This window comes from Zonotrichia leucophrys, chromosome 7 (genome assembly GCF_028769735.1).
Source record: "Zonotrichia leucophrys gambelii isolate GWCS_2022_RI chromosome 7, RI_Zleu_2.0, whole genome shotgun sequence".
NCBI lineage: Eukaryota > Metazoa > Chordata > Aves > Passeriformes > Passerellidae > Zonotrichia > Zonotrichia leucophrys.
In genome coordinates this window covers 10,527,959-10,555,016 of record NC_088177.1, presented here as the reverse complement: position 1 = coordinate 10,555,016, position 27,058 = coordinate 10,527,959, and the positions used below count along the sequence as shown (strand labels likewise).

Here is a 27,058-nt window from a genome sequence, read left to right as displayed (position 1 = left end):
AAATTATTGTTCACAGGTGTGTTTGCTGTGTTCTACACAGAGCCCAGTGAGAAGGAGCATCATGCCCTTTTTGTTAACAACAGCCTTAGGAGCTGTCCCACCTCTCAGCCTGGCTGGACCTCTCCTGAGTTTCAGGTGATCCCCCACACAGACCCTCACCTGTTTTACAACACCATGACAGACTGACTGAGATGTCAGAAGCTTCTCCAGCCCCTGTGTGAAAGGGCCCCTCTGCTCCTTCCAAGGACTGGGACTGAAACCCCCAACCTGGGCAAGGTGTGTGGGGAGGCAAGCTGACCAAACCTGGATCTTTGCCTGCAGCTGTGACCACTGGCCCAAGAAGACAATGGCTCTCATTTACTGCTGAGAACACAGACTTCCTGTTACATCCATTCCTTATTGTATCTGTTCCCTTCCCCCTCACAATTTCCAATAGAGTTATCATAATAAAAACCTCTGAGTTTGCTAGAGATTTTGAGATCTCCTTGACTGTACTGGACCAAAGGCCTTGGTCTCTACATTTGGTAGCTATATCCCCCTCTTTCTCTCTCTTTTTCTCTCCCTTAATCCCTCTATTGCATTTTGCTATGGTCACTCAATAAAGGTGCATTTGTTTTGATTATTACTGCAAGCCCCCTGTGCTGTGTTGGTTTTTTTGCACCCTGAGATCAAACCCACAAACCAGCACGAATCCCGTTCATAAGGACGGATGGTGACAGGGACTCAGGTGAAGCAGAAGCCACAAGGGGACTCCAGAACCCACGGCAGCACTGCACAGATGGCAGGGAAAATGATGCAAGGGAGCTGTGTCACATTCCTGACAGGAATTTACCTGGCAACCCCATGTGGGAATGTTCTTCACTCAGGGTCACTGAATGTGGGGGTGTTTGCAGGGGTCTCAGGATGAGGGAAGAGATGAGAATCTTGATTTCATGTTTCAGAAGGCTGATTAATTATTTTATGATTTATATTGTATTAAAGGAAAATTATATACTAAAACTATACTGGAGGAAAAAAAAAATGGAGGAAAAAAAAAATGGAGGAAAAAAAATGGAGGAAAAAAAAATGGAGGAAAAAAATGGAGGAAAAAAATGGAGGAAAAAATGGAGGAAAAAAATGGAGGAAAAAAAAGGAGGAAAAAAAAGGAGGAAAAAAATGGAGGAAAAAAATGGAGGAAAAAAATGGAGGAAAAAAATGGAGGAAAAAAATGGAGGAAAAAAATGGAGGAAAAAAATGGAGGAAAAAAATGGAGGAAAAAAATGGAGGAAAAAAATGGAGGAAAAAAATGGAGGAAAAAAATGGAGGAAAAAAATGGAGGAAAAAAATGGAGGAAAAAAATGGAGGAAAAAAATGGAGGAAAAAAATGGAGGAAAAAAATGGAGGAAAAAAATGGAGGAAAAAAATGGAGGAAAAAAATGGAGGAAAAAAATGGAGGAAAAGGAGGAGAGGGAAATAAAATCTTGTGACTGACCAGACAATCTGAGCCAGCTGAACTGTGATTGACCATTAATTAAACACCACATGAGACCAATCACAGACCCACCTGCTGCATTCCACAGCAGCAGATAATCATTGGTTACATTTCGTTTCTGAGGCCTCTCAGCTTCTTTTGAGAAAAGATCTTAGCAAAAAGATTTTTCATAAAATATGTCTGTGCCAGCCCAACACTGACAGAAAGCCCCAAAAAGAACTGGAAAAGGCCAACTGTGTGCAGGTTAGCCCACAGGGAACAAACCTCTCCAGATTACAGCCTACCAGGAGTATTCTGCAGGAGAGGAAGAAGTCATGGTTCACAAGAACCTTTTGTTTATTTTCACTTGATCACTTGATAGATTTCCAAACCACTGAGGACATTAGGAACCCATTAAATACAAGCATTGTTTTGAATTGATAATTTTTGAGTTATCCCAGCTGTATTGTCTGCATCTGCAGAGTCACCAGGTGGTGAATTTTGTGGCCTGCCCTACACCCCAGCAAAGGACAATGACACCTGGGCAGGTCAGTGGCTGCTGATGAATTATTTTAACCTTGTTTATCATCACTCCTTCATTTTGCATAATTCTCTGTCACCTAAATGCGTGTGAAGGGAAGTAAAATATGAGAGAGGAAAGGAGGGATGAAGTGAAATGTGAATAGAAGACAGATGACAGAAAGAAGCCTTCAACACTCACCAGTGGTGTCCAGCCAGCATTATCTTTGACATTGGGATCTGCCCCGTTTTTCAGCAGCTCCTCCACAGCTGCTAAGTCACCCTACACAGGATAAAAAACCAGAGTTATGAAAAAGTAATGAAGAAAATACATAGATCCAACACAATTACAAATTTAGCTGCAATAAAAATGTTATAATGTAAGCTTTCCATGTAGATATTGTCAGGATAACAAAAGCTCAACTGACCTGGAGATCACAGTTAATCACTGCTGTTCATTTAGAACCACCCACACACTTTACACAAAGACATATTTCTAGATAAAAACTATGTGTGTAACAGAGTTAATTCAAAATAAATGGAAAAGTTTGAACAAATTGCAATCTGTCCACTACAGTCAAACTGCAAGGATTAAAGTCAGGAACATTTATTGAGAATTTCCTCGTCCTTCAGACTGGATTTTTTTTCAAGTTAATCAAAGTAACTGACTGAAAACACAGGTGAAATAAATTAATAAGCCTGACAAGCTTCTAGAAATTGGTTTTCCACGAAAGGAAAAGAGTTTTATTTAACACTGCAATTACTACTTTATGTTGAATCTCGTTGACACTTTCTCTGACAGTGATCTACCAAAATAGTTTGAATTTGCTTTTTGGAAAAAATGCTACGCTCAGCTGTCACTGTAAGCAAGGAGGTGTGGAAAGGGTGGGAACTGATGCAGAGCCTCAGGAAAAGAGGCTGCACAGAGATGAGGCAAAGGAAGCAAAAGGGCAGAATTTGTGAATCAGAGCTTTTGACACCCTGAAAAGCAAAGCTGGTGATAAGATTGGAGCATATCCAGATGCAGCTATAAACAGGTAAGGAGAAGGTGCCTGTGGAAGCTGAGGCAAGGAGATCTCTGCAGTGCAGGCCTCAATTCTTATCATTTTAGGCAAAATAAAGTATTTCAATACAACTGCAGACACTTGGCCTAGACCAGGGCACTGAGATCCCAAATGAAGAGACTATTAATATACAAACAGGTATGTAGCTCTCGCCAGGGCTAAATATACAATATAAAAAAAGAGAGAAAGAGAAATTTAATCCATGATATGCACCAAGTTCAATGCCTTTAAGTAATGGAAAGTCAAGGAATTTCAAGCAAGCCTTGGAAAAGGTGAGAGAATATTATATTAAGCTTTAGATACAATAAAAACAAACTTAATCCGATTTTGTTACTAAGAAACTCTTTGAAAAAACAAAACAGCTTTAATCTTTACTCTTTAAGTTAGAAAAAACATCAAGACAGACTGCTCTGCAAAAATAAATCCAGCAAGCAACAACTGTAAATTCAAAACTCACCAAAATAAGTGCTGAGACTCGCTGGCTTTACAACCATCAAGCAAATTAACACATCAGAGATAAATTTCATGCATTATATTCACAATCTGGATGTCCCAGCAAAATGTTACCTTTCAAAGCAATTAAAGGCTTCTAGCAGCAGCATATTCTTTATGGTTGCAAGGTAACAGACATAGATCAAACCTGAGGAGTTCTTCAGAGGCAGCTCAGCATTAAGACACAGAGAACACACAATTATCTATAATGAGCGAGAGCTGAGCTTATCATTTCAAGTTCAGTTTGCAAACATGCACTGCAAAGGGTTTGACATTTCAGGAGTACTGCTTTAAAGCAGGAAGCACAGCTAATAATTTGTGTGGGCATCAGATACTATCACAGCTTTTCCCATCAGTTATGTGAGCATTGATTTGTAAAACATCAAAGGAAATGTTGCTGCTGTGGACACCAGGACTGACAACATCCTTAGACTTAAATCCAGGCCCGTGTCAAAATTAGGAAATTGCTGTTTTGCTGCTTAACAGAAGATAAATATTGTCATCGTGTCATCTGTAAATGGAAGCTGCTCCCTACAAGCAGCACGTGGCACTGAGAGTGACAGCAAGGAGGAAAAGCTGTCATGGGCTGTGCAGTGACTGCATGGGGGCTGCCAGCCAGGATTACAAGAGAGGTGCTAACAAACCAGAGCCAGCAGAACGGGCCTTGGTGTCCTCACAGGCTCTTCCCTCAGCCACCACAAGGTGAACATTTAGCTTCAAAAAGCACAAGACTAAATTCAAGTGGCAGATCATTCCAAGCAGGACCATAATCACAGAATCATTTTGGTTAGAAAAGACCTCTATGATCATCTAATCCAACCATGGTGCCTCTGACATTTGCCTGCATCTTCCAGAGATGACAAGTCAAGCCAAATAACTGTGATCCAATACTAAAAAAAGAGTGCTTTGGTTATTTTTTACATTGGCCATTTCTATCCAAGTTGATGGAATTACTAACATTTATTAGCTAATAAATGCTTTGCTAAACTCTTAAGAACAGAGATGCAAATCCAGACACAAATATGTCAATGCCAGGTCTGCCCTCCACAAGAGAGCAGAAGAAATTTACACCTATTAGTATGGAATGATTATGGTTGGAAAAGACCTATAAGAGCATCAAATCCAACCATGGTGCCTGACATCTGCCTGCATCTTCCAGAGGCTGATGACAAGTCAAGCCAAATAACTGTGAACCAAGAGTAAAAAAAGAGTGGTTTGGTTGTTTTTTATATTGGCCACCTCTATCAAAATTGATGGAATTACTAATATTTATTAGCTAATAAATGCTTTGCTAAACTCTTAAACAAGAAACACAGAGATGCAAATCCAGACACAAACATGTCAATGCCAGGTCTGCCCTCCACAAGACAGCAGAAGAAACTTACACCTATTAGTATGGAATGATTATGGTTGGAAAAGATCTATAAGAGCATCAAATCCAACCATGGTGCCTCTGACATTTGCCTGGATCTTCCAGAGGCTGATAAGTCAAGCCAAATAACTGTGATCAAGAATCAAAAAAAGTGGCTTGGTTGTTTTTTATATTGGCCACTTCTATCAAAATTGATGGAATCATTAACATTTATAAGCTAATAAACACTTTGCTAAACTCTTAAACAAGAAACACAGAGATGCAAATCCAGACACAAACATGTCAATGCCAGGTCTGCCCTCCACAAGAGAGAAGAAACTACACCTAGCAGTATGGAATGACTAATTCCAACATGCTGCATAAAGATGTGCTTTGACTAATGCAGAAATTAATCTTGCACATTGAGTTCCTTGAGTACACTGGAGGCAGCAGGAAAATCAGCAGGCTGCACCAAGAAGCCAGAACCAGGGGACACAAGGAGAGACCCCCTCAGCAGAGGGGACACGTTAAGTGGAGACATTTCTTGCTCAGAAAAGGAGAACAAGGCAAACAGCAGGTAGAGAAATGCTCCTACCATGAAGAATTCCCAGGCATGTGTTTATTTTGAAATCTAATTATCAGTGAAGGATTACATGCAGCTCCTGACAAGGCAGCAGCTAGTGCAGAACGCAGACTATCCGCTGGGAACAAAGCAAGCTGAGGACATCTCACGCTCCCAACAAAGCCCAGCTGCAGTGAGAAGGCAGCGAAGCCGGCTCGGCTTTGCTCCTCCTCACACCGCAGCTCCCGGGGAAGCAGGAAAGGCGCTGGGGCCATCTGTTGGCAGTAGGTGAGACAGAGAGGAGCATTACAGGCCTTTAGCACTTCCTCCTCCCAAGGAGAATTTAGTTCCTGCAGCCACGGCTGGCATCAGACCACAAAAGCATCTCTACTTGGCTCACACAAGCTTGTTGGAGGCTTTTTCCCTTTTCCCTCAAGTCCTGAATTTAATACATATGGTTAAGAACTGCAAGTCTCCTTTTAGTCCTATTTTACAGGGGGTTTTTTTCCCCATTTTGTCCTTTATAACTTCCATTAAGCAAGGTATTTTTCACCAAAAAGTCAAATTACTAAATAAATGGAAAATATATATTCTACCAGTTAATGAGAGAGATCCAATGAATCAGGACAGTACATAAAGATGAAGCTAAAAAGCTGCACTCCTTCAACCAAATATTTCTCCTTTTATTTACAAATTTAATCAAGCAACTTCAGTCTTTAGGTCAAGCAAATAAACCAAAAAGTCCCCCTTTCAAAGACAATGCCATTTGCTTGTTTAAACTGTGGGGGAATAGATTATCATAAATGGAACTAGATTATCGTGGTTATCATAAAATGGTTGAATGGTTGTCATAAATGGAACTGTGGATTATCATGGTTATCATGAATGGAACTAGATTATCATGTTATCATAAAATGGTTAAATGGTTATAAATGGAACTATGGATATCATAAATGGAACTAGATTTTCATGGTTATCATGAAATGGTTAAATGGTTATCATATATGGAACTGTGGATTATCATGAATGGAACTAGATTATCATGGTTACCATAAAATGGTTAAATGGTTATCATAAATGGAACACTGGATTATCATATATGGAACTATGGATTATCATGGTCACCATAAATGGAACTAGATTATCATGGTTTTCATAAAATGGTTAAATGGCTATCATAAATGGAACTGTGGATTATCATAAATGGAACTGTGGATTATCATAAATGGAACTGTGGATTATCATAAATGGAACTGTGGATTATCATAAATGGAACTGTGGATTATCATAAATGGAACTGTGGATTATCATAAATGGAACTGTGGATTATCATAAATGGAACTGTGGATTATCATAAATGGAACTGTGGATTATCATAAATGGAACTGTGGATTATCATGGTTATCATGAATGGAACTAGATTATCATGGTTACCATAAAATGGTTAAATGGTTATAAATGGAACTATGGATTATCATAAATGGAACTAGATTATCATGGTTATCATAAAATGGTTAAATGGTTGTCATAAATGAAACTGTGGATTATCATAAATGGAACTGTGGATTATCATGGTTATCATGAATGGAACTAGATTATCATGGTTATCATAAAATGGTTAAATGGCTGTCATAAATGGAACTATGGATTATCATAAATGGAACTGTGGATTATCATAAATGGAACTGTGGATTATCATAAATGGAACTGTGGATTATCATGGTTATCATGAATGGAACTAGATTATCATGGTTACCATAAAATGGTTAAATGGTTATCATAAATGGAACTATGGATTATCAGAACTGGAACTAGATTATGATAACTCATAAATGGTCAAGGAGGACAGATATGAATTAAAGAGCTTGTATGAATTATGAATTCTTTCCAGGATCCTGCAAGCTTCTCACCTGAAAATCCTCCAAATGAATTCCCTACAGACTTTTCCCTAATAACACACATACAAGAAGCTGTGCTTACCCTTTAAAAAAGAGAAACATGCAAGAAGTTACCCAGCCTCAGAAACAAGACAAGTGACAAGCAAGCATTATCGAAAAAGAAATGGTCATTTGTTTCCAGGTTTCCAAATCAGCACTTGGGAAGATGGATTGCTTTGACTCAGGGCCAATTTCCATATTCTCAAGTGCTGCATTTGAAACCATGGCATTATTTTAGATTTGCCCTGACCTCCTCCCTCAAGGAGGGGAGATGTTCATCTGTGACCCATCTCCCAACCCTGACACACACAGATCCGGTCCCAAAGGCAAGGAAGTGCACAGCTGATAGCTCAGACACCTGAAAACAAGATTTAAAAGCCATCCTGATGTTTGCCATCACATGCTCACACAAGCACAGGATCTTGTCTGCTCTCCTTCCTGATGTGTCATTAACTGGTACCCAAGCAATAAAGGAGCACTCTCACAGGCTCAGCAGGAATTATCTTGGTTATTTCACTGGGTTAATTATAATGACCATGCAGAGTCCAGCACAGCAGGCTAGCCATGGGTGAAACCTTTCTGTGAGTGTCCTGAGAGTGCAAGGAGGGAAAGCTGTCATGAGCTGAGAAAACTAAAGGGCTCCTGGAACAGCAGATAACCCAAACCGGTCCAAATACAGCACCTCTCTCTCCAAACTCAGCAGATGCTCTGCACAGAGGCAAATTCTTCCTTCCTCAGAGGATTTTTATTTTCATTTATTAGTTTAACTCAACATTAAGTTCATCCACACTAGAACCTTTCCTGAGAACCATTTTGATTTCAGTGAAAATAATAACTAGTAGTAGTAGTAAATGGGGACAATCCTTCAGAATCATTATAAATAGCACAACACTCTCAGTTTTCATGCCTGCTAACCTTGTTTATGATCTCTTTTAAATAAGAAAAAAAGGGATAATTCAATTAGCTTTAATTAAATTCTTGGTATTAGACCCTAACAGCTAATGAAAATGATACAGATTTGTTTTTATAACTAATGAAGTCCCAGAGAATTAGACTTCATTTTACTTTGGGGCAGGGTGGCAGCTACAAGTCTGTTTCCCTTTACACACATGGAAATGCATTACTGGCTGTGAAAACAACAACAAAAAATTGCCCATAAAATCAAACGGGAAGAAAAATGCTTCTTTCAGGAAAAAAAATTCTCAACTAATTTGAGGGAAAAAAAAAAAATCACACCAGCAACCAAACCCAAACCAACAAATCTAAACCCCACACTGAAAATACACAAAGAGAATAAAGCCTGGTATTTTCAAGACCAGTTTGACACCATACTTTTATCAGTTCATAGAGGGCTCCTGCAAGCTAAAAGATCATAACCAAGGCATCACTTTCCTTGTGTTATTGAGTTCCTTTTCAAAGGAAACTTTGGGATCACCCTGCAGCCCTACCCAGCCACACAAGGCTTTGTAATGAGCACCTCAATGAGGATGGAGCTGCTGGATAAAAACCACAGCAGAACTAATGAGGAACAGAAGCCATTTCCCACTCTAGCTCAATAATTATAAACATCAAAAGACAACAGAGAAAGGAACTCACACACAGGACTGGAAAAGCCCATCCCACTGCCCACACTCCAGCTGGAAATCAGCTTTTTTTTGGCTGCACCAATGCCAGTGAGGAATGCCAGCAACACCACTGAACTTCAATAATCAAAACATGTTTATCATCTCTTCTGTCTACAGCATGAACTGCCTAATTTCTCATTTATCACCAAAATGCTTTGCAATGAAACCTTACTGGGATATCACCAACATGCCAATACTCCAAGTCTCCACAAGCTGTTTCCTTAGATGAAATACCTGTGCTCCAAAGGAGCATCAGGCACATTGCTGCAAACCATACCTGTGTGAAAACTTGTCAGGGCAGACCCATTTTTTTCAGAACCAGTCAGTCATGACTGCATTCATTACAAACTCTCAGAAAATCATGGAAGGGTAATTTGTAAACAGTGTTTTAATAAAGAGGAATATGCAGGACTTATGACAAGAGGTAACAAGAGATCTCTCCTTCAAAGCTCTTGAGTCCTGTGAGGACAGCATTTCATTTTCTCCTCCCTAATTCCATATTAATGACATCAAATATGAGATTTGAACTCAGCTCAGCTGCCACTTCCATTTAGAAAGGTCTCCTGCAGCAGGAGTGGCTTATTAGAATGCCTTTGGAAGAGGACAGTTATTTATCAAGAACAGCCTCTGTCTCAGCAGCCAGAAGTGCTGTATAAATGTCAGGTGCTTACAGAGGAATCAGTCCTTCAGTATATGCAGTTTATTAACCACCCAACATTTGTGTTCTATGATTTAACACAAAGTACATTTAAATTGCCAGAGCACAAACTCTTTGAAATGACCTCTCAGAAGGGAGCTGCCATGAGAGCAGCTGATGAGTGGGACATGTTTTACAAAGAAATGGGCAAGGACAACCCCTGAAAAGAGCAAAGCCATGAAGTTCTGTCACACAAAGAACTGGTTAAGATGTTAACAGCATAATGAGTGATAGCTGTCATTCCAGGAATGAATTGAGCTTACATAAAACTGAGAACATCCAAATTCTTGTCCTTTCCCTTCAGAGCATAGGGCTCAGCATGGGAATCACACTTGCATCAGGTGGAGCTCAACACTTAGATAATGTTAATCAATGTTTCACAGAGTTATTCTCATGTACATAACTCAGATCTTGTCCTGCCTGAGTTACCAGCTCAGACTGAACTGATCAAGGTCACTCTGAGACCTGAAATACTTCCTAAACTCCTTGTGACAAATCAGAGACAGCTTCCTGGCACACAAGGCCAAAACACTTATCACTTCCTAAAACTCACAGGTATAACTGACACTGTAATGCTTTGAGTTTCCAACTACAATCATCTTTGATCATTCAGTCATTTCTTCATGAAATCAGAGAATCAGGCTGGAAACTTCCCAATGAACACAGAATGAGATTTCCCTCCCTGAAACAGGATGTTCTGAAGTAACAGATTTCCAGAATATTCTTTAAACAACTTTGTCTTTTTAAACCTCCGCTTAAAGCTGAACTAACACAGGTATAACTGACACAGTAATGCTTTGAGTTTCCAACTACAATCATCTTTGATCAGTTATTTCTTTATGAAATCAGAGAATCAGGTTGGAAACTTCTCAGTAAACATAGAGTGAGATTTCCTTCCCTGAAATAGGATGTTCTGAAGTAACAGGTTTCCAGAATATTTTTAAAACAACATTCTTTTTAAACTCTGCTAAAGCTGAGCTAGAAGGGGATGGTCCTACCTTGATGGAAGCAACATGGAGCAAAGTCTCTCCCTTGTAATTCCTTCTGGCAATGGAGTTGACAGCAGGGGATTTCAGCACAGAAGGACTGAGTGGTGTTGCTCCTTGACTGCAACTCTTGGAAGTGGATGGGGTAGAGGGAGACTCTGAAAGTGAAGGACTGTTTGTGACTTGAAGGGTTGCAGATCTTGTCTTCATTGCAGTGCCAGTGAGTTTGGCTGCAGAGGAGGAAATGTGGGCTGGGGAGATGGGGGAGCCCTGCAGAGACTGCTCTGAGGCAGCAGCCTGCCTGCCTGCCTGGCCAGGAATGCCCCTCTCACTTCTCCTTGCTCTCTTGGACTGAGGAGTCCCCTGCAGCCTGCACTGCTCCCTGCCACGTTTCAAGGGTGTCACTTCATTTGCTCCTGACAGCAGTGTCTCTGCAGCACCTTGTGTTTCCTTGCTCTCTGCTGCAGAGCACACAACCTCACTGTTATCTTTCTTTGGGGATTCCACCTGTGGTAGAACTTCCACATCTTCTGCATTGCTGCTGGAGTCAGCTTCCTTGACAGGCTCCTGCTGGGGTCTGTGCTCAGAGGCCTCTGGTTCCTGAGTGCACAGCACTACTGGCTGACTGCAGATGGTCACACACTTCTCCTTGGGAGCCTTCTCAGCTTTTTTCTGCTCAGGTTTCTCTAAGCTCCACACTTTGTTAATGTCTGCTAGGTGTTTCTTCTTCATCTTCTTCATCTGCCTCTGAGTTGCTTTTTTTGTTGGCTTAGAGGGCTTTTCATGAGGAGGGGAAGGAAAGAAATCATAAACTGAAGATGTGTCTTGAGCAAGGTTAGTGCTTTTAGTGCCAGCCTGACTCCTGTTCACAACACATCGAATCTTCCTGCTCCTGGGGCTGAACCACATTTTTATCTGCTCCTTCTTGCTCTTCTTCTCCAGCTCTGACTCAGGGGGTGTGGATGTCTCCTCTGCTGAACCTAAGTGCATGAGCAAAGGGGAAAAATAATTATGGAGTACTCTTCAGAACCTCACAAAGCAAAAAAAAATCATAACAACAACTGCAAGGATTGATGAAGTGTTACTAAATACAATCTATGAGTGCCTTCATTTCTTCTCAGAAGGCACATGGGGTGACTTTAAAAGCCCTGGCAAGGTGACACTCCTGAGATGTCACACACAGTGACTCTAAAAGCCCAGGCCAGGCCACATGCCCCTCTGGAGCTCAGAGATCCAACAGGCCAATGAACATCCTGGCAAATAAATTCCTTCAGCAGTCAGGGTTCACAGCACAGCAGAGTTCTGAGCAGGTCAGAAAAGGACAAAGGTTGGTTTTCTCACTGAGTTTTCCTTGGAAATAGGGTTGACAAAGAGGCGTGTGCATACATAAAAGAGCACAGAAACAATTTTTTAAAGAGGTATTAGAGTTCATCCAAAGATGGAAAGGAAAAATAGGTGCAAGCAAGCAAAAGCAATGTCCTTATAAAAATGTCAAACATTCCTGAAAAACTTTGACTGTTTCCACAGATATAGCAGATGAAGCAGAGGAATATATATAGAAAATGTGTAAGCAATTGTGTCCTGTCATTTGATCCTTTACCCCTGTGTAGTAAATAACTTCAAGGAAGCTAAGCATTTTGATGATCTCAAACATTTCTTTAAAAATATGCAGTGGAGCAATTTTATAAATCACACTGTACAGCACATTACAAATCCATGAGCAGGATGATGCAGGAATATCCTGTACCCCCAGCACATGAAATAACAGTTGACAACAAGGGCTGAGCACATAAATACTGTCTTCAATGGCCTAAGAATAAATTAAGAAGTGTAAAGTGACCTCAAAGTTAGACACTAATTTAATTTTACCTTCTTTTTGACACAAAATAACCATAGCAGATTTTTTACCAATTCCTTCATTCTGAACTGGTGTTATTTTAGGTTATCTGGACAAAGTAAATGCACAACTCATTCTTCCTGTTGCCTCAAACTTCAGGGACTACCACTCACAAAAGTCTTGGTGATTTATAACAATCAAACAAAACCAATATGAATTCTGTTTTGAAGCAGCACTAAGACCAAGATTAGAAGGGAGGGGAGAGTTTTAAGTATTCTTAAAACAAGCAACATAAAGTCTCAATTATTAAAAATGACAGACACTCACAGCAACAATCTATCACTTTCACTTCAGTGCATCAAGTTTCTAGGGCTGATTTATTATCTCCACACCTTCTATTTTTGCTGTTAGTAACTACAGCCAGCTTTTCATAGCAAGCTGGGATAAACTCATGGCAACAAACACACTGGTTCCAATCCCTTAGTCACAACAAGTGCTTTTGAAACTCCACTTAAAAGAGAACTGTGCAGCTAGTAATTCAACACTAAAACAGGCATTCAGTTGTCTTTTAAAGCAATATTGCAAAGTTAAATGTTTCCTTAATCTTGATTTCAATTACCCTACTTACCCCTGGAATTAAATCCTGTTACATATTAGATTCAGCTAGAGGAATATGAAAGCCATCAGGCCAAAAGCATCATTAAGAATACAGCTGGAGGCTAGTTAATCAATCATTTAGCCACTAAAGATAATCATCAATACAGAACTGCAGCTATTTGGTTTTCCTCTAAGGCTGGGCTGGTACAAACAAGAGAAAAAGCACTGAAATTGAGACTGAAATCTCAGAACTAGCTAGCCTTGAGAACACATCCACTCTCATTCTGCCAATAACATCTAAAAAAAGGAAAAGCTTGATTGCAAACAGATGCAAAATATAAAACACAAGTGACTATTTTCTCATCTTGCCAGTGTTTACACAAACTAACACATCTCCTTGTCAAACATTTACCTTGCTAAAAGAATCAGTCATCCCCAAGTAAAGAGAAATAATAAAATCAGCTTGCAGAAGTCATTTGTGCAACAATTTTAGGATGGCCAGAATTCTTTTTGATGTGTGTAGCACAGCAAGACTTTAAAGTCCAAGTGACAAATTCAATCAAAGGCAGTGTCCTTCAGAAGTATGATCTAAAGCAGCAGAACACAATGCAGCATTTACTCTGGCTGTACCACTTGTGGCAGCAGCAAAGCCTGTGAAAAATCCACCACCAGGCTTCCTGCACTGATCTGCTCATTGCTGCTTGCTCAGCAGGGATTTACCAGCCAGGCTATTAAAAACCTGCTGGAAATATAACATGCTAAATAAATACTTGCCAAGGAGTGGTTTTGAAGTTCTAGAACAGGGAGGCACTCAGGGGACATGATTAGAGGATGACAGAGATTCACTCCACCCAGAGGCCGGCCCTGCACACCCAGGGCAGGAAATTGCATTTTCTGCTACCCCTTCCTCCATTTCCAAAGTGTACAAGGTACAAGCAACTTGGACAAATAGCCAATTTGCCTCCCCTGAAAATCAAACCTTTTGATGGACCCAGAGCTGGGAGAGGGAGAAATAAAGAGGGGAGATGCAGAGCCAAGAAGCTGAAAGGAAGTTCTTATGATTTAATAAGTAAATGTTAATTTATATAAAGAGGGTATTATCTGGTAGCTAAGTTCATTCAGTTAAAGTACCTTCAGAGAAAATTGCTCACAATAAAATCAATCCCAATGAATTCTCTGCTGTCTCTGTGTTTGAAGCCAGAGCTTGGATTTTAACAGGATTGTAAAGTATTACTATTATGATTTTGATTTAATTGTCTTTTTAATACATAAGTGTCCTCACAAAAATTTTCAGAGGCATTTAGACAAGGTAAATCAGTAGAGCATTCCTTACTAATTCTAGATTTTAAGCATTTGCAAGAGCATAAAGAGCATCCACAATAACAGTACTAGAATCAGCCTATAATAAATGCAGTAAATTTAGTCTCCATTACCTATTAAATGTAACATTCAGATACACAATGCAGCAACTGAATTATTTCTAATTTAGAGTTAATAAGCACAAGTTTCTCCACGCTGGCATTTAATAGAGTTGGATTTCTTAAATGTTAAAAGGGTTGAGAGTACACAAAAATACCAGGAGATGGTCAGTGCCTTGCAACCAGAGCTCCAAGTTCTGCTGCAGTGCAATAGCAGCCTAGTGCAGGGGAAAAAGGAGCAATTAGAAAATGTGGTTTAGCTATCATTAATCTGCATCAAAGGAAAATAATGATGCACATTGTGTGTCTTTCCAATTATTCTCTATTATGGGTTTCAGAACAGAAGTTGAGAAATCTCTTTGACAAACTAGTCCCGTATTAAAAATCAAAGGGAAGAGCTTTGGTACCATCTGTGCAACATTAGTGCCTTCACTGAAGAGTGATCATTTGGCAAGTTAAGTATTCAACACCAAAGGGGAAAGGGAGAAATTCCAGCTATTCAAAACTGAATCTTTAGATGCCATGAAAGATGTCCCAGCAGCCATGAAATGCAATGTAATCTGTTACAACAGGAGTTCCACACCCAGTAAATGTGAAACAGAGTCATGATACTGTAAAGGCTGATTGATCTCACTGACTGTCCACCAACACCAGCACCAGCTTGGGAAGCTTTGACCATCTCCTGCAAGGTGTAGCTGTGAAGGAGAAGGAGGAAGGCTTTCTGTTTGATGTGTAAAACTGAAGCAGATTGCTACAAAGAATAAGGTAAAATCAACTATAAACGCTTGGTGATGGTTCTGAGAATTTAAAACAATCTATTCTTTTTTAAGAACATTACACAGAAAAGTATTTACAACTTCTCTTTCAAAATGATCACTGTAAATCAACAAATCTAGTGTTTCATGTGCACTATGCCCATGGTTCCACCCATGGAGCCCATCATCCCACCAGTGTCAGTTCCCAACGTGCCTTGGACACTTCCACATCAGAGCTGAAGGGTTTGAGTGCAGACACCCCACCTGTGGTGCCAGCTTCCCTTCACCCTTACAAAGGTACAGCACAGGGCAGCCAAAAATTCAGGCACCTCTTCTCATCTTGCCATGGACTAAGCACAAAAAACCTCCAACAAGCGAATTCATTTGGAGGCTCAGCATTTCCTACCTATAGCTTGAATTTTCCACCTAGAATTTGCATTTTCCAGCCAGTTTCAGGTTTGTTTGTCAATTCATCTTCAGTCACCCCAGGAGTGTCATTGGCTGTGTTTCCCTCTAATTTAAAAGGGAAGTATTAGCTGTTTTGTGCAGTCTTTCCTGAATTATTTGCTGCTGCTCCTTACAATGCACATGCTGTTTGGCAGAAGCTATTTTTATCCCAATGGAATAAAAAGTGAGATCCCTCTCATGTCTACTGTGGAACCTCAGGGTACAGGGATTTTTGTATTTGAAATATTCAGTGTGAGCTTAACCCCATCCTTTTCAGTCACGGCACTTCCATGGGGTTTTTTAAAAGAAAAATACACAACTTACTGCATGCACTAGCTCTGTCAGAGACAAAGAAAATTACTAGCAGGATGAACTTAGAAATTTCAGATTCAAGATTCAAGAGACACCACAACTGTCTCAAAACAAGCAAATGTGCAAAAGGGACATAAAACATAAATATACAGAAATATTATTTTCAACTGCTTCTCTTCCTTTCCTGCACTGAAAGATTGATTTTTCGGTCTACTTCCTTTAGTGGAACATGAAGTACAATTTCTGACCTTCTAACATAAAAGAAAAGAAAATATTGTTGACAGAAGTGCAGTGCTGTAAGAACATGAAAGCAAGTCCTTAACAAGAGAAGAGAAGCCATGATTCTCCAAACTCAAACATATTTCTCTTTGGATACATTAAGTTCAAGGCAGAACTTCATGGATCCAGACATCTATGGGAGGTGAGGGACAAAACATCCTGAAGAATTTGCTCTCAAAATCTCTCAAGCTGTGATTTTCACCCATATTTTTTTCCCCCAATATAAAATTGGCTGTTCTTAGAGGTGTGCTCATTTATTTATCAATTCAGGCCATTCCTGACAGTGAACTATCACAGCTGGGGAGGAATTTCTCCCACCCTCAGTATCCCACATCCCAAAGGCCACTGTGCAAATCCTTGGCACGCTGCAAAGATTCCAAGTGACAGAAAGGCATCTCCCAAATCATTTCTATAAAACAGTCTTGTAAACTTCTATTTTCTGTCTGCTTTTAAGTCAGAACAAAATGATGATAAAAATAATGATAAAAAGAACCTCACTTAGTTCTGTGGCCCAGCCACACCACACACACTTCATTTTAGAAGAATTATGGGATTAAATGTACTGCTCATTTTTTAGTACAGTTAAACATCAGACCAATTTTTAAGAGTTAATCCATCTTTAAGAGCTCTCCAAAACATCTAAACAGTATCAATAATGCTACCATGTTGTATTTTAAATGGTTTATTTATAGTATCACAAACAGCTCCTCTCAGAATGATTCTCTCCCGATTGTGCTTTTAAAAGCCTTCATCCCTAAAAATGTTTCCCTGAAATCCTATTTAGGCCATCATCTGTTTTCTATGCTCCAGAAGATTTAATCACCATAGGATTTTATACCTATATAAAATGTATTTCTTTACACTTGGACACAGGCTTCCAGCCTCGCCACTTAAAATCCATTTTGGTGCCAATAAAGAGATATTCCATAAATGAGTGAAGGTGCTGATGGGATTGCACACAGAAAAGGAATCTTTAACTTAGACAAACATATTAGAAAGCAACAATGAAGGAAGAATTACCTATTCTGTATCTGACAAGTAAATGAATGTTTTCTAAAGCTTGGTATTACATAAATGCTCCTCTCTGAGCTTGCAGAAGAAACACACAATCACCTAATGTTTATTTCACTACACTTTTTCCCACTTTGACAAACAACCTAAAATTTGATAGAGATTCATTCCCAGAGTACATTCTCTGCAATCTCCTAGCACAGTCAGCAACGACAAAACTTCACTGCAGCAGATTAGCTCATTGTTAGGGACCAGAAAACAAATGAGTTAAGACTTGCTTCTTCCCCCTTTTTAGGCAAAGGACACAGATCGTTTTTCCCATGTGCAAAAACCCTGAACTGAAAATGACTGGGACAGCAGGCACGGCTCAGTCAGCGCACAGCAACCCAGAGGCAGGAGAAGACATGCATTCATTCTTTAATGTAGAACTTTACACACAGGGGCTCCCATAAGATATGGCAACCTGTGCCCCGTGACTCAGCAATCTCTCCCACTTTCATCTCATTTTGGAAAACTGATTCTAATGACCAAAACAGATTCAAAGAACGAGCAAATCACATTTTCCAAACACGATTTGGAGCAGCCTCAGGGAATTTGAAGCAGGGCTGCACTGCTCATTTGCTGGACAATGAAAAGGGGTGGCCTGGAGTGAGCAGCCGCCAGGGGTGAGCCTCACCTGCGGTGTGGCTGCTCAGGAGCTGCCGCAGCTGGCTGCACAGCTGGATCATGTTATCCAGCTGCCGGTTGATCTGCGCGTCCTGCACCCAGGCTGGCACGTGGCACACGGGGCACCCGCTGCCAACGCTGTCACCCACGCAGGACCTGCGAGGCAAAGGGAGAACACATCATCCAGGTTTTATGTTTGCCCAATTATCCCATCAAAAAAAACCAAACAATATTTAAGGTAGCAACAATTTTAATTGAATAGTTTAGAAAATATATAAATAAGGGATAATTTGGTTCAAATAATAGCACATAAGCAAAAAAAATACCGCGGGGTACAGAGGGCAGGGTTCAATGACCCTTGCCACTTCACGTCCAAGCTTGCCAAGTAAAAGTCACCCCTCATATGCCATGTGTCAATGCCATCTCCTCCCATTTTCGGTTCGTCACTTCTCTGTCTCCGCCCTCATTACCACCTTTACCACGCATGCGCCACCACTCGGTTTGGTGGTCGCACAAGTCTTTGGGGGTCGTCACTGATGAAGGCCCTGGAGTCTTCTTCGTTGTCCTTTAATTCACCTTTGGGTTACACATGCGCACCAAGCCAGTACAATGTAAGCCAAGACTAACATATCACTGCATCTACATATCAAAGCAATAAGTCCCTTATAATTAGCATTTTCTTGGACCCAGCCAGGTTCTTGGTCATTTTTAGCAACTGTATCTTCAGCTTCTTTCCTGTGGTCCTTGAGAACATCTGCTGGGAAGGGGGGTGGGTGGAGCCCCTCCTTTCCATTTCTTCTTTGGCATTACAACATTTAACTATTAACTATTTTATTATTCTCAAATATTAATTACTGTATCAATATTGATTACTGTTTCAATTTTTATCAGCATGAATCATACCTATTTATCACACAGGGGAGTTATCCGCTGCACCCACCATCAGCCGTGCCACAGCCCAGCCACAACCTCTTATTGGGGCATTGCAGCAAAGCCCACATGAGTTAGTCACAAACACAGGACACATTTACCATGGCTGAACATGAAATTAAGCAACCCACTTCCCAAGCTTTGTCAGGGCAGCCATGAAAAACACAGTGCCTCACAAACTGACCCAAATTTCCATTGCTGTTTGACTCCAGCTAACAATCAGGCTTCTCTGTTAAAACCACAAATTCTTCTACATCTGCTATTCTGCAGCCTTCCATTTTTAAACCAGTGCCATAGTAAACAACAATTTCCACTTTCTCCTACTTAAAATTTGCTTGGTGCTGTGAAGAACTTTCACCTGTGTGAACATTTCCCATGAGGATCTCCAGGTGCTCAGAGTATTTGATCACTGCTCTCTTTCACAGCATTTATGTCAGATCATCGTGGTGGGATAGGTGGGGAAACAATTTACTCACTAATACTACTCTCCCCAAAGCAGCTTAAAATCTTTTATTCTTTGATTAGGCCAGGGATAAGACCTGAAGTCAGAGCTGAGAGCACTTCTTTAAGATACAACAGAATTTAACTCATGTTGACTGCAGGGTTACAAAAAAGGTACTGGAAATTTATATTTCAACAGTTAAACATCAGTGGACAATATGCAGGCAGACAATTGAGTTGTAACTGAAATAGCAGCAACTTGGATCCACTGGAGAGATTATAAAGGTGTGGCAAATACGTTGTGGTTTTATGTAATTTAGTTTTGAGAATAGTTCATAATGGCTGCAAATATTATTGGAAGTACCTAATTTGCTTCTAAAGAAATTAATCTGAATTTCCTTAGGTTAAGTTTAAAAAATAGCCACTGCCCAAGACTCAATCATCAAAGGACAGATGGAATTGCTGCTAAAAGGTCAGGGATAAAGGAGAGAAAAGATCAGGCACAACAATATCTCAGATAACAGCAAATAAACTCCTTTTCCTGGAGCAAGAAATAGCTGCTAATGAGTGCTTAAAACTCCTGTTAGCTGTTCCTTCCAGCCTCATCAATACAAACTGCACTGTCCCCTTGATATTTGGAAATTTTTTCTTGAAAAACCCCACAAAACTCTAACCAACAGTGGGTGATTTACATCTATCACCTAGAGTACACAGAGGTTATCCAAAATAAAACCACAAGGCCTTAGATGCCCAACAGCTGAACAATTACATTTATTAAACCACATGTTCATGCTTATAAATAATTTTTACAAGTTTCTGCGGGTTAATTTACAAAATGATCCGTAGGTATGTTGCATAAATGAAATAAATAATTTTAAAAATTCCTTCAAACAGCAGAATCATACAACGGTTCCAGCTGGGAGGGACCTTAAGGCCCATCTCATTCCACCTCCTGTCATGGCAGGGACTTCCCACTATCCCAGGGTGCTCCAAGCCCTGTCCAGCCTGGCCTTGGACACTTCCAGGGGCAGCCACAGCTGCTCTGGGCACCCTGTGCCTCTCCACCCTCACAGGGAGGAATTTCTTCCCAATATCCAAAGTAAACCTGCTGTCTTTCAGGGTGAAGCCATTCCCCTTAACCCTGTCCCTATGTGCCCCTGTAAAAGGCCCCTCTTCAAGAGCCTTCTACAGCAATCAGTGGCCACAGCTGGGAAAGAACACGTGTCTGGAGAGAAATAAATCACCTGTGCACCTTTTAGTACATGCATACTGGGAAAGAGATGCTGAGGGCACCTGTCCCACCATCAGTTACTCCTTTAAAAGCCAGTAAATATTCTGCTTGTATTTTACCTTTCAAGCCTTCAACAAGAAAAGTGCAGCTGAAGATAGAGAGCGGATACACACTCATGAAGAAGAGAGGGTTTCTTCAGCCTTTACTGATATATCCTGACTATAACAGGACATAAAGCTGAGTATCTACGCTGGTTTACAAGTAGAGGTTAGACAGTATCTTTCTTCTTCACCCTGACAAAGGTAGGATTTTACCAGACTGCTTACACCTGTGCTGTGCAGAGAAACTCTAAAACACAGGCAGACTTTTTAACTCCCCGTGCTTGCATGTGCATGCCGTGACGGTGGCCAAAATATTCCCCAAAGGCAGCTCTGGGGCACAAATATTTCAGCCCCAGCCTGTATTGACAATGCAGTGAGTTATCTCACAACAGGCAACCTGACCACCGCCACCTCAGAAGCGCTTCGCTGGCAGAACGTTTCTAATTAATGTCAGTTTAAGTTAAAAGTTGAAGTTAGATTAAGTTCAGTTTTTTGAAGCACTCAGATTATTTGACCAACTCTAAGCAGAGGTAAGCCTGCCTATGCCAATGTTTGGATGTGTGTGAGAACAGCAACAGGCACAGCAGCAGAAATGAAGGAGCAAAGCCTTGGCAGAAGGCCAAACCAACAACAAGCACCACCCAGCCCTCAGGGGCAGAGGAAAACCCCCTCGGAAACAGGAAACACCTTCCCAAGCCGCTCTTTTTTCTTTATGTGAAAAGAAAGGAGTTGAGGGTGATGCGAACTGCAGGTTGTTTTGGATTTTTACCTCACACCTCACTACAAGCAGACAATTCCCTCCACCACACTGAAAGCTCCCCTCACACTTGGCCAGCATCCTGAAGCCTAAACCAGAATTTCTACATGAGACCCTCAGGTGAACAGCGGCTCCCGCTCTCCTGTCCCCCTCAGCTCCCCGGGAGGAGCAGCAGGCCCCAGCCGTGCCCATTCCCGGTCCTTTCCCACAGCACGGCGGCGGCCCCGGTACTCACAGGCAGAAGACGTGCTCGCACTGCCCCCCCAGGGACACGGGCTCCCGCAGGACACCGGCGCTGTGGGCAGAGCAAGGAGAAACGCGGCACTTTTAACACACACAACAGGGGCTGGTGGGGGAGGACAGGGTGGGGGGAAGGTGGAAGTCCATTACCAGCGGGAGCAGCTCAGTGCCTTCTCCAGCCGCCCCAGCGCGGCGCGGGTGTGAGACCAGGTGTGCCCGGGCGGCGCCATGGAGGGGGCAGCGGGACGGAGAGGGCTGACTGGGGCCGGCTGGTTGCCCGAGCGTCCGCGCAGCGCCTCCCTCATCGCTCCCCTCACAGCGCTTCCCTCAGCGCTTCCCGCCGCCACTCCGAATCCCCCGCCCGCCCCTTCTGCGCAGGCGCGGGGACCGCGCGCGCGCTGCCCGCCCTCAGCGTTTCCCGCGCGCCGGGAGCCGGGCGGGGCCGCCCGTGAGGGAGGGCCGGGGAAATGGCGGGCTCGGCGAAATTCGGGGCGGAGAGCCCGGAGCACGGGGTGTGGCAGGATAATTGGGTGTTAATGTCTTCACGTGCGGCTCCATGGGTGGGAGTCTGCAGTAATTACGGGGAAAATAGGCTGTTAATGTCGTCAGGATCGACTAGGTCTGAAAGAATAGCTCGACAGTCTTGACAGTCTTTTTGTCTCTACGAACATCAAACTTGTTATAGTTTAAACTTCTGATCTTCAAGGTAATGGCAGAAATGCCTCCGCACGAGTCTCTAAGTCTACTTCAGAGTGTCAGAACTTCCCAACTGTAGTGGCAAATAACGATACAAGTTCAAACAGCTCGAAGCCATTTCCTCATATCACATCCCATCCCTGATCCCTGTGTGAAAAACGCCAATCACTTGTTTTTAAATTTTTTTAAAGTTTAATAGTAATAAAATGGTTATAAAAATAGTAATACAATTAGAGTCATAATAATTTGGACTATTTGGATTAGGACAATATGAGACAATAGAAACAAAGCGCTACGGACATCCGGGTACCTTTTTCTGGGCAAAATAAGCCCAAAAAAGGACCCACATTAACAGAGGATTAACCCTTAAAAACAATAACCTGTTGCATATCCATACACCTCATATATGATGCATAAGTTCCATTCAAACACAGGATTCTGTCTGGTCAGTGTCAGCTTCTTCCTCTTAATCCTGACAGCGTCATCGTGGCTGAGCAAGGTGGGAAGAAGTTCGTTTGTTCTGATAATGGAGCAATAAATTCTCTTTATCAGAAGGATTTAGGTGTCCTGTGGCTGCTATCTTGATCCGAGTCCTTTCTTTAGAAAAAAAATATCCTAAATAGCATAGTTTCTATAGTAACATTTTGTTATAACCTAAAACTATATTTAACACACTACTGAAGAGAATAAATACAGCATTACTTTCTAACACAACACATATAATATTCATTTGAATATTTGCGAAAATCCAATCATAAAATACGCATTTTTCACAGACATGTTTGTTATAGATACAGAGACACTGGGAAGACGTACACAGGAGCATCAGTTTTGGGTAGGAGATCAATTCAGATGGTGTTGTGATATCTAGATGGGCTGAGACCAACAGCATGAGGTTCAAGAAGGTCTTAATTCTTATTAATTAATTCTCTTCAGTAGTGTGTTAAATATAGTTTTAGGTTATAACAAAATGTTAAAATAGCAACTATGCTATGTAAGATGCTTTTTTTCTAAAGAAAGGACTTGCACAGAGATAGCAGCTACAGAACACCTAAATCTTTCAGAGAAAATGAATTTATTGCTCCATTATCAGAACAAATGAACTTCTTCCCACCTCGCTCAGCCATGAAGACTCTGTTAGGATTCAGAGGAAGAAGTTGACACTGACCAGACAGAATCCTGTGTTTGAATGGAATTTATGCACCATGTATGAGGTGTATGAATATGTAACAGGTTATTGTTTTTAAGGGTTAATCCTCTGTTTGTGGGTCCTTTTTTGAGCTTATTTTGCCCAGAAAAAGGTACCCGGACGTCCGTAACTCTTTGTTTCTATTGTCTCATATTGTCCTAATCCAAATTTTCTAAATTATTATGACTCTAATTGTATTACTATTTTTATAACCATTTTATTACTATTAAACTTTAAAAAATTTAAAAACAAGTGATTGGCGTTTTTCACATGTCTAACACAGCATAAATATAAATATCAGGCAGAGATACCTTACCAGACACCATTATTTCGGGTTTCCAGGTTTTTCCCTCAGCCTGTGTTTCTTGCAGCATCCCAGCCCCAGCCCAGTCTCCCACTTTTGCAGCTTGATGTTTTTTAGGTGGTACCTGCACAGGGACGCAGCCCCCGCCATCCCTCTACAGCGTAATTACTGGAGCACATAAAGTAGTTATAGCAGGAATTTATCACTTTCAGGTAGGAATACTCCTGGCCAAGTAAAAGATAGAGCAGGAATGCCAGGAGCAATTTATAACGGGCTTACTGACATTTCACGTGGAGAAGCTCCGCCAGTGAATAAGCATCAAGCCATAAATCTCGGAGAAAACGTGATTAAAGTGAGCAAGTTATTCTTTGAGGGAACTTCATCATAAAAGGACATGGCTGCAAAATTTGGTTTGTGGCAATCGTAGAAAACAGCCATCTGAGGGGTGTCTCAGCCTTACCCTATCTAGGCAGAAGGAGTTCTACTTAAATGGGTGTTAAATCAGGGCTGAAAGTATTTCTTAATAAGTTATTAATGTCCTCCAAGAGGGAGGTTCTACACTTTCCAAGGGTCACACTCCTCTGCTTTCATAGCTTGAAAATGTGAATTTTCTACTTTTTTTTCTTTCTTTAGGGAAGGCTAAATATTTATCTTTTTTACTAATATGAGACAGAGGTGCAGGGAAGTTGGCTCCACACAGGATGTGGAATTGTGAAATCTCTCAGCACTTGGAGAACGTTTCCTGCTGTCATCTGGGTGCAGTGAGCTGCTGTGGGGCACAGCATCCTCCTTTCCTGTCTTGGAGGAGGGAGAGGGGCAGGCAGAGGTGCCCTGGGTGTGCTGCTCACAGAGGAGTTTGTCCCCAAGCCCTGCAAGCCAGGGGACTTAAGTCCCTTCAGAAAATAAGCTAAGAAAATAAGCTAAGAAAATAAGAATAAGGCTTAAGAAAATAAGAATAAGGTTAAGAAAATAAGCTAAGCCTGTCATTTTTCCCTTAAGAATGAAGAGCTGCCAAGTGCAACCTTAACCACCTTAACCTTAACCTACCTTAACTTAGTCCCTGTTACTTGGCTCATCCTGTGCTCCAAAAACCCAGCTCCCAGCAGCTCCCTGTGCACCAGGGATGCTGAAAGATGGCAAAAGGCCTCACTGCTGAGATGAAACTTCAGTGCAGTTTGAAGCATTTGGAGCAGGTTACAAACCACACTTGATCCACAGATCTCTTGAGTCAACCTGGCATTTATGTTCACAAAATATGAGATGCCGATATATAGTGTATAGCACAGTAAAGCAGATAAGTGCCTCCTCTTCCTTTCCTCCAGCTGAAATATGTTTAGTGCCTCTCTTAATAAATCCACAGATGCAATAGTTTCCATTGTGCTGAGACATTATGTGGGAATTTACAAACATTTACAACTGAGTTAAACTGAGGCAAAGCACTGCCCTGGGCAGCCTGCATCTAACAAATGTTCCAGAAAGATGTAAAAGTCACAAATGATTCATTCTCCTTAATTTTATAAAGGTTAAGGAGCTGGCAGTCTTGGAAATCTAAGAAATGTCTTCTTCAGCAGTGAATTACTGCGACCAGTTGGACAGTCAGAAGCAAAAAAAAATGCTGGGGGGAAGAAGAAATATATCTCTAAATTTGGTTTATGCAGTATTTAAAGTACAAGTCAAGCCATTCCAGGCACTATAAGGCCCACACACTTTAAAATAAATTTGTTGCATGACAGAAAGCCAGTGAAGGGGTTTCAGCAGTGGTGTGATATAGTGAGGCAGCAGCGTTTGGTGCGTGCATGAATCAGCAGCTCTGCACCTCAGAGTGCAGAGTGGGGTGCTTAATACAGTGGGGTGGCTCATCCTCACCACCCCACTATAGCAGGGCTCATCCTCACTACCCTGCTGAGGAAGGGCTCATCCTCACCGTGCTGGGCTGGAAATGGGATTTCCAAACAATGCTGAGCTCCAGAACCAAAGCCATGCTGAAGGATGGCTCAGCTCCCTGGCTGATGAGGGAGGGAAAAAATCCTCGCCTGCCTCGTGCTTCATTTCAAAGCATTGCCCATCTGGTAAGGACCTTTTTATGGAAATGCACTGCTACCTGATATTTTATTCATTTAGTGGAGCTCCCCAGCTGTTTCTCAACAAATATACAATTATTATGTGATGCACTGTGTACCGTGCAGAGGGAAGCAGTTCCACTGAGTTTTGTAAATCTGTTGTTTTCTTAGGGGTTAAAAGAGCCAAAGCTCCCTGAAGAGGGGATCCCTCTGCTCTCATCCACCTGAATACAGAGCACATTCTGAAACCTCTGCACCCTGCCAGGAAAGGATGCTCAGCTCAACGTGCTGCACACCCACAGAAGGGACAGGATGGGTCCTCTTCATCAGAAGACCGCAGAAAAAACTGGAGAAGCTGCAGCCTCATCCTTGAATTCCCTCTCTTCCCAAATGTCTGAATCACAGGCTTTCACAGGCTTAGTTTGCTCCTCAGGCCACCCCTCTGGGGCCAATTTTGCCCCACACCCAAAGCCCTGTGAGCTCACCGTGGTCGCAGAGGCATCCTGGGCTGCAGTGCTGGTTTGACAGACATGGGGCTGCTGAGATCCTTCAGTGCAGGAATTGAATTAGGGCTCTTTGACTACCAAATTTTCAGATTTCAAATGCTGAGGGATTGATCCCTCAAATGAAATAATAATAATAATAATAATTTTAAAAAGTCTATTACACTTTCAGACTAAGCAGCACAGTCAGCATTGCATTGCACAGCATTAAATTATTCCTCGAGTCTTGATAGCAGGAACATCTGCTGGTGTTAGACATGGCATTTTTAATTAAAGGCAGCAGCAGAGAAGCCTGTGGTTCATTGGTTCTGCTTTCACCGTGTGAATTGCTAAATCCAAAGGGCACTTGTACAAAAGATTTGGTCAGAGCACAAGCTCTGGGCCCAGCACTGCAGAAAAGCACCAGAGGTGACAAGTAATTTCCACCTGCCCATCGCCCGGCAGGAGATCCCTGTCAATGCTCACATGGGTCAAAAGCTGTGGGGGATTTGACAAAATTTAAATTACTCTTCTGATTTGACCAGAAAAGGGATTTCCTGCAGAAAGGCAAGTAACAGAGAGCAGCAAAGCACGAGAAAACCTTGTGCCCAGCTGAGTTCAC

At 41.6% G+C, this 27,058-nt stretch overlaps 1 protein-coding gene across 1 annotated transcript in view; it reads right to left on the bottom strand.

Annotated features, from left to right (window-relative positions):
- BARD1 (BRCA1 associated RING domain 1) overlaps positions 1–22,166 on the bottom strand; it is a 43,429-nt gene extending 21,263 nt beyond the window's left edge. The window contains exons 1-5 of the mRNA XM_064718921.1: positions 21,856–22,166; positions 21,701–21,760; positions 18,016–18,161; positions 10,696–11,663; positions 2,172–2,252 (exon numbers count right to left, since the gene is read on the bottom strand). Coding sequence (XP_064574991.1) covers positions 2,172–2,252; positions 10,696–11,663; positions 18,016–18,161; positions 21,701–21,760; positions 21,856–22,010 — 1,410 coding nt within the window. The 5' untranslated portion in view covers positions 22,011–22,166. The remainder of the gene's footprint in view (positions 1–2,171; positions 2,253–10,695; positions 11,664–18,015; positions 18,162–21,700; positions 21,761–21,855) is intronic.
- Positions 22,167–27,058: the final 4,892 nt, after the last annotated feature.